Source organism: Tupaia chinensis, unplaced genomic scaffold (assembly GCF_000334495.1).
Source record: "Tupaia chinensis unplaced genomic scaffold, TupChi_1.0 Scaffold000548_1, whole genome shotgun sequence".
NCBI lineage: Eukaryota > Metazoa > Chordata > Mammalia > Scandentia > Tupaiidae > Tupaia > Tupaia belangeri.
In genome coordinates, this window is record NW_006160060.1 from 911,383 (window position 1) to 919,282 (window position 7,900).

The 7,900-nt window shown below is 59.8% G+C and overlaps 1 protein-coding gene across 1 annotated transcript in view; it reads right to left on the reverse strand.

The window, feature by feature from the left end:
• The window catches only part of CRELD2 (CRELD disulfide isomerase 2), a gene marked incomplete at its 5' end in the record, with an annotated part of 8,659 nt that extends 792 nt beyond the window's left edge, over window positions 1-7,867 (reverse strand). Inside the window, 8 exon segments of the mRNA XM_014591270.2 lie at window positions 868-1,008; window positions 1,416-1,511; window positions 2,901-2,984; window positions 3,966-4,061; window positions 5,782-5,958; window positions 6,784-6,875; window positions 7,325-7,435; window positions 7,785-7,867. Coding sequence (XP_014446756.1) covers window positions 868-1,008; window positions 1,416-1,511; window positions 2,901-2,984; window positions 3,966-4,061; window positions 5,782-5,958; window positions 6,784-6,875; window positions 7,325-7,435; window positions 7,785-7,867 — 880 coding nt within the window.
• Window positions 7,868-7,900: the final 33 nt, after the last annotated feature.

The following is a 7,900-nucleotide window of genomic DNA, read 5'->3' on the forward strand; positions in this document are numbered from 1 at the left end:
CCCCGGAGCCAGTCGGAGCCCAGCCCCGAGTCTGGCTGCCGAGTACCGGCTCGTCTGCTGTCCCTGAGGGGATGAGACACTTCAGGTGTGGCCTCACTGTGCCTGCTGCCCAGAACTCAGGAGGCTTCTGGAATGTGGAGCTGGGAAACCTGGCCGTGGCCTCTTTGAAGGGCACCTCCTTCCTACTATCTGGGTTTTTCTAGAACTTCTGAAGCTGCCAGGGCAGAATGACACCTCTCAAAGGTACCATAAACATGTCCTGCCTAGAAACAACATCTTTGCAGATGGTCAGGGTTATGAGGGTGGTCCCTAATATGGGGGTGGTGTCCTCACGGAAGCACTTTGGACAGAGACGTGTGAACACATGGAAGAGTCTATGAGGACATGGGAGAAGACAGCCGTGTGCCCTGCTGACATCCTGTCTCAGACTCCTGGCTTCCCTAAGAGGGAGCTCATCTCTGCTGAGGTCCCCAGTTGGCAGTCCTTGGTCACGGCAGCCCAGGACGTGGACACACCGCCATCTCGCTATCCTCCACCTCCTTCCTCTGCAGCAGCCTCAGCAGTTCCCCCAGACCCACTCTCCAGTTCGCTGATTCCACCTTCACCTCTGTCTACTCTGCTGAGTTACGGGTCTGTGATGTGCCTTCCATGTCCCTAACTTCTGTTTGTGCCACAAACTCCCCCCTGGCCTCTGTGTGCCAGTGAGGGTCCTGTGTGCCTGATTTCAGAACGCAGCGGTCATCCTTTAAGGCTGCTGTCTGTGCTAATGTCTTTAACTTGGGAGTTCCCAGACCACGTGGCTATGGTGACATAAGCCACGTACCCGGAGAGGGCAGGCCCCAATCCAGCAAGAGGTGCAGCACTCACCACCTCCTGCTGTCTCCACACAGGCCTCTTCTGTGTCTTCAAAGCCTTCGGGACACACACACACGAAACTCCCAGGGGTGTTGTAGCAGTTTTCATTTTCCCTCATGCAAGCTTTTTCTGCTAGGGAGCACTCATCAACATCTGGAGGAGGAACACACACAGCAGATACGCATCTTGGGTCCTCAGGGTCACTCACCGTGACCCACTCACATACTCTAACCACAAAGACTGCCAAGGAGAGACTTCAGGAGAACAGTTTCACGTCTCAGAGCACAAAGAATGCCAGGGCGGGAGTGAGGACCGGGAGCCGGCATGCACTCACACTCGGGAGGGCGGGAGCCGGCGTGCACTTGCGCTCGCCCGGGTGGCTGTGGTGGGTTTGGCTTAGCCTAGGACCACCACATGACCCTGGAGGTGCTGAACTTGAGCTATGGCCAAGTGTCACCCAGGAGTTGATGGGAAAGTGGGGACCTGGGCACCAGGGGCTGGGCCAGAGCTGCTCAGCAGTCCTTCCAGAAGGTCTTTCCCGGTCAGCCCACATGGCTCACCTGTGCACTGTCCACCCTCCTCTGCGTAGCCGGTGACACACTGCTTGCACTTCCCGGGGCCCTTCCCGGTACAGCCCACACAGGTGGGGTCGCAGTCTGGGGAGAAGGGGAGGTGGCAGCGTCAGACCATGCACCACACGAGGCAGGAGGAGGCCGTGCTCCGGGTGGGAGTGCCGCGGGCAGCCAGAGCTCGGGCTTTCTGTGCTCTGCCTCCGGGTGAGAGCGCGGACTCCCTTCATGCCCGTGTGCTGTTCCTGGGGAGTGAGGCAAAGCACAGGATGGGAGGAGCGCGTCTGAAACAGCCCTCTAGGTCCTGCCAGCCACGCAGAATCCCAGCCAGCCGTCTTCTCCAGCAAGACCTGGTGCCTGCAACAGCTGCAGCCACCTCGCGGGATCCTGGAGGTGTCCACGGCAGCACCTCATGGCCCGCGTCGGACAGTTAACACCCGGGCTGTTGCAGGCAGGGGAGGCAGACTTGTCCCCACTGCTGGGACAAAGAACTGCACAGCCGTTTCGGATAGTGCAGTCCTAAAATGCACCCCCAGGCCGAGCAAGTAGAAATTAACCCCTAGAAGGTAATGAAGAACGTGGATGGTTCTTCCTAGAAAGCAGTCGAAGTTTAAATGGTGGGAAAATTGGTATGATTAAGAAAAATACGGGCCTGGCCAATTGTATGATGGTTAGGGTGACTGGATCCTACATGGTCAATGGTGGTTCAAGTCCTGGACTCGGCAGCTTGAAAAGCATGCCAGGCACATGTGTGTGTGCATGCCCAAAATCTCAAAAAGAAAAACGAAGGAGGGATTGCAGTGTGATCATCCCTCCTAAGGGGTTTTTCTCACTTCTCTCTCTTCTGTCTGCCTCCAGCAAGTGCAAATTGTGAAAAGGAAGGGAACACTAGGCGACGGCCTACCCCGATGTCACCAGTACGCTGCAGAAAACAGCTAACGTATAGAGGCTCACGCCGCACCCTGGGTAAGGGGGGACGTCAGTGACAGCGCCGGTTATTACCAGGCTCACCCTCAGTGGGGCTTGACAGCTTCCGCACATTTCAATTTTCTCATTTTTCTGCACCAAGTGATCATGTTGCCACATTAAATTTTTTCCCCCAGAGAGAGACTTTTGCTATAGGGGGTGTGCGCTCACCGGAGACACAGAAAGTGAGCAATCACCCCCTGGGGGATGGCCACACCACAATCCCTTCTCCATTCTTCTCTTGGGATTTTGGGCACGCATGTGTGCCCAGCATGAGTTTCAAGCCACTGGGTCTGGGACGCTAACCACGATCGACTACATGGTTCGAGTAACCATCATGCCATCTGCTGGTCCCACACACTAGACGTTTTTAAAACGGGTAGGACCTGAAGAAGCCATGCTCAAAAGTCACAGATGGACGTCCGAAAAGGAAGAACCAGAAGCCCGCCAGGACTCCTGGGAGTGCGCGCTGCCTCACCGCAGCCCAGGGCGGAGTCCTAGGCGGCCTACCTTCGCATGTGTAGGAGCCGCTGGCGTTCTCGCAGTACTGTGTGTCACTGCAGGGCGGCGTCTCCGCAGCGCACTCATCCACATCTGGAAGGGAGCAGTGTGAGCACCCACACCTCCCAGGGGACAGGCCATGGCCTGATGCAGCCGACAGCCAGGGCTGGAGGAGGGAGGGCAGGGAGGAAGAGGCCTGTGTGCATACGAGGGGTGGGGACAGGTGGCCCGGCCCTAGTTCGGTGCCATCGGTGGGAGACATGGATGATACTAGCTGGTGTGTGGTACCTCCTGCTTGCACGTGGCTTCAAGCTACCCCAGGGCCCTTGCCCTCCCTGCTCCACATACGAAACACAGGCAGAGTTGGGCCCCTAATTTGCCTAAGGCCACGCAGCTGCCGAGAGCTGAAACCAGAACCAGCCTGGCCCCTGCCTGTGGAAGAGCCCCTTAGCTGGCGCCACGGTGTCTCGAGATGCCAGGCCCGGGTTTGTACACACCCTGATCACAGACTGTGACAGCGGAAGCCAGGGTGGAAACTGGGGGTGGGGTGCTGCCAAGCAGGGATGGGTGGGGAGTACAGCGACCTCCAGAACCAAGGCCAGGGTCCATGCCCTGGCTCCACCACGCGGACCTGGACAGGTTGGGCCACCTCCCCTGCCACCGGCCCTTGCACGGAGGACAGCTCCACCTAGGACCTCCCCGTGGGGCTGCCCACCACAGTCAGAGACGTGGCCTCTCAGTGCCCACCGTGGCCCCTGCGGGCCAGGCGCCAACCTACGTCGTGAAACAGGTCTGAGGGGCACAGTCAGGCATGAAACCAGGCTTCCCTGTGCACACCGAGCAGGGCGTGCTCTTGAGGCCACCAGCTGTCCCAGGGTGACTGGTGCCCATCAGCCTGTGAGCCCCAGGGCATTGGACAGCAAGGACAGCTGTGGCCAGGACACCTGGCCCAGAGATTAGGGCACAGAACACGCAGGGGAAGCGGGCAGACTGCATGGGCCTCTTGACCCGGCACGGGGCTGGGGCAGCAGGCCAGGGGTGCAGAGGCCACCACACGGAGAACCCGGCCCTCACCCACGCAGGCGTCGTCCACACGAGCCCAGCCCACTTCGCACTCGAGGCAGTCCCTGCTGGTCGGGCCCTGGCACGTCCTGCAGGACTCGTCACAGGCTGGAAGGCAAAGGTGGCACCCAGGTTAGGGACGACCCAGTAGCGAGTCTGTCCTCAGTCATGAGGGAGGGGTGGGGGAGACGGGAGGAGCACGGGGAGGTGGGGGGCGGGCAAAGCGTGGAAAATGCAGCAAAGGTGCCGAGGCGCGGAACGCCCAGCGAGATCGGTGGGAAGGGAAGCCAGTGGGCTCGAGCAACACGGCCACTGGCTGAGACAGGTGGGCCCTGAGTTCTCAGCAGGCCAGGACTCAGGGCTTCTCATGGGAAAGCCGCCTGGACGCTCAGGTGCAGCTGTCATCAGCACGTGGTGGCGGCGGCCCCTGCTGCAGAACCGCCGAGCACTGGGACAAGGCTGCACTCAGGTGGTCGCTCTCAACCAGAGAAGGAAGAGCCAGGATGGTTCTGGAGGCCCAGGCCCTGCGACTGCCCAGGCAGGCAAGGCAGTGTGTCCTGAGGGGAACTGCGTGGGCGACCAGGGAGAGGGGCCTTCCCGGGTCCTGGTGTCCTGCCATGCAGTACAGGGCTCAGCACAGTCCTCGGCTCGCTTGCAGATACAGTGGGCGTGACAGTGGGAACACTGGCCTCTGTACCGTGTTGTGATCCGAGGGCCTGCCACCAGAGGACTGCAGGGGGAGAGAGCTTTTTGCTAGAACATTCCACGGGACTGAGTGAACAGAGCAGGGCCACCACTTGGTGCCGGGTCCAAGAACGAGCCTGAGCAGAGGGCAATGCCACAGTGTGCTCAAGCCTGCCCAGAAGGACGCCGAGAGGAAGCCAGGGCCTCCCTCCTGAGTATCATTCGGAAACACTCCCCTCACGCCCTTTTTATTTTTTGGGGGAGAGGTTTTTGCTATAGGGCGCATGTGCTTGCCAGACAGACAGAGAGAGACACAGAGACAGAAAGCGAGAAATCACCCCCCAGGGGGGATGGTCACACCACAATCCCTTCCACGGGACTGAGTGAACAGAGCAGGGCCACCACTTGGTGCCGGGTCCAAGAACGAGCCTGAGCAGAGGGCAATGCCACAGTGTGCTCAAGCCTGCCCGGAAGGACGCCGAGAGGAAGCCAGGGCCTCCCTCCTGAGTATCATTCGGAAACACTCCCCTCACGCCCTTTTTATTTTTTGGGGGAGAGGTTTTTGCTATAGGGCGCATGTGCTTGCCAGACAGACAGAGAGAGACACAGAGACAGAAAGCGAGAAATCACCCCCCAGGGGGGATGGTCACACCACAATCCCTTCTTCATTCTCCTCTCGGGATCCTGGGCACGCATGCACACGTGCCCGGCGTGAGTTTAAGCCACGGGGTCCAGGACGCGAACCGTGATTGACTACGTGGGAGTCCAGCAACATAGCCATTATGCTAACTGCTGGTTCCCCCCTCACGCCTTTTGAAAAAGAATTTGCTAGAGGGTTGTGTGCTAACTGAGGAGAGAGAGGTGAGAAAGCACCCCCATGGGGATGGCCATACTGCAAGCCCTCCCCTCACTCTCCTCTTGGGACTGTGGTCGGGCACGCATGCACATGCGCCTGGAGTGTTCTTCAAGCTACCGGGTCTGGGACTTAAACCGTGCAGTTGGCTAAGTGGGATCTGGCCATCTTAACTCCACGCCACCGGCTGGCCTGTTCGCACTTTTCCCCAGGTCCCCACCTCCCAGGACTCCCAGGCTGCCCTGGGCCTCTGGGAACATCGGGAGGTGCCCAGGGAAGGCTGCCCCATACCTGTGCAGACACTGTGGGTCTCGTTCCGCAGCGAGCTGAAGTAGCCATCCACGCAGTCAGTGCACAGTGCGCCCTGATACCCAACGTGGCACTGGCAGGACCCGTCCCCCTCTCTGCTGCCGTCCCCGCTGCAGTGGCCGTTCCCACCGCAGGGCCTCCTGGACCCGCCCTGGCACGCTGCCGGGGACACAAAGCCATATTCAGAGCACGCTGGGGTGGCCTGCTGTGCCCTCAAATGCTCACCATCTAGTGGCCACCGAGCTTCTCAATATCCACACCCTACACGGTTCTAGCTGCAGAAAGCACAGCCTCTGGTCTCCCAGGGACTGAAGGCCAACGCGGGTCCCCTATGTGGGGCAAACCATCAGTTACCGGGCTTGGCTACGGAGCGTGGCTCTGGGACATGGGGGTGCTTCTGCACTGGGCACGTGGGACTGCACAGGCAGGAGGGCACCTCAATGGGCTGCGAGGGAAAGCCGGGGGGGTGCGGGAGGCAGTCGTGGCCCTGGCCCCACCTGACCACAGGGCCGACTTGTGAAACCCGCCTCCACATCAGCACACACCTCTTCCCAGAGGAACCTCTTCCCCACGCAGGTAAAGGCCACGGCCGGCCGGACAGGCGCCCACGTGGAGGTGGCCTGTGCTGCACTAGGGCAGAGCAATGCTGGTGGCTACTTCCCTTGTGTGGGGCAAAAGCATGCAGGCAGGTCAGCGAGGGTGACCCTTGGGGGAGCCTACAAACCTGAGTTAGGGTGCAGTTGGCATTAGGTGCTTGGGAGTTTTGTAGCCCAGAGGGTAACTCCCGGGGCATGAAGCTGGCAGAGAGGCTGTGGTCTGGGGTGTGGGGTATTCTGCACTGCCCCACAGAGGACGATGCTGGCGGCAGGTCCTAGACCCCACATGGAGCTAATGCGGCCCACGACCCATGCTTTGATCCACCCAGAATCCCGGACAGTGGTAACAGGAGTGACATATTAAACCTGGGGTTTCCGAGAAACCTACCAACACAGTCGGGCCCGTAGGTTCCTGGGGAACAGCACACTTTCAGCGTTTTCACACAGAACCATTCAAATAAATCAGGATGCTCCTTCTTCCTACAGGATTAGAAAGCGTTCAGTAATTCTCACATGACAGCTTTTCTTTTCTTTTTTTTTTTGAGAGATTTTTGCTATAGGGCTCACTGGAGAGAGAAAGAAAAGCGAGAATCACCCCCTGGGGGGATGGCCACACCGCAATCCCTTCTCCTCCAGTCTCTTCCCAGGACTCTTGGCACGCACACACATGCGCCCAACGTAAGTTTTAAGCCACCGGGTCTGGGACTCGAACCACAGTCGACTCTGTGGGAGCCCAGCAATGTAACCACTACGTTCTCTGCTGGTCTTCCCGGGACAACTTGCTTAAGCAGCTCGAAGTGAGGAGTCAGCGCCATAAACCCTGAGAAGTCCCACCATAAACAGGACCTTCAAGCTCCCGGTTTTGTCACTGGGTGGGAGATGCGGCAGGGCCAGTAGTGCCCAGAGCATCTCCTAGAGCAGCCACTCACAGCCGCAGCCACCAGGCCTCCAGGTGCTCCTCATGCCGCTCCACCATCTGGTTGCACTCAAAGTCGCTGCTCCCGCACAGCCCCTCCAGGATCTCCACCAGGCGGATCTCGCTGCAACAAGGCCGGACACAGCTGCTGGGACCGAGGAGCCTGCTGGCCTGTGGGGCTCACCCACACGCCGGGGGCCCAGAGTGCCAGGCGGGGTGATGGAAGACCCTGAAACATCACACCAAGGGATGACCTAGTGGTCAGGCCACAAGTGTTAACGTGGACAGGTGGCCAGAGCTCCAGGCAGAGACGGGAAGGGCAGCCGTCAGCTGTCGCAGGGTCCAGGGCTGGTCCGGCGGGCCGGGGTGGCAGTGCCCAGTGTAGAAGCCGAGGCCATAATGGCCTGAGGCAGCGGCCGCTACGACGGGTTAGGGCTAGCGGGCTGAGGCCCCGCTGTGTGGCCCTCGCTCACCTGAACTCATACTTGGACAGCGCCCTCTCCTCCCAAGCGGTGTTCCCGCCGCCGAAGTTCTTGTTCGCAGTGTCCACCATGCCCTGTAAGAGGACGTGCGCTCCGGACAAGCTGCC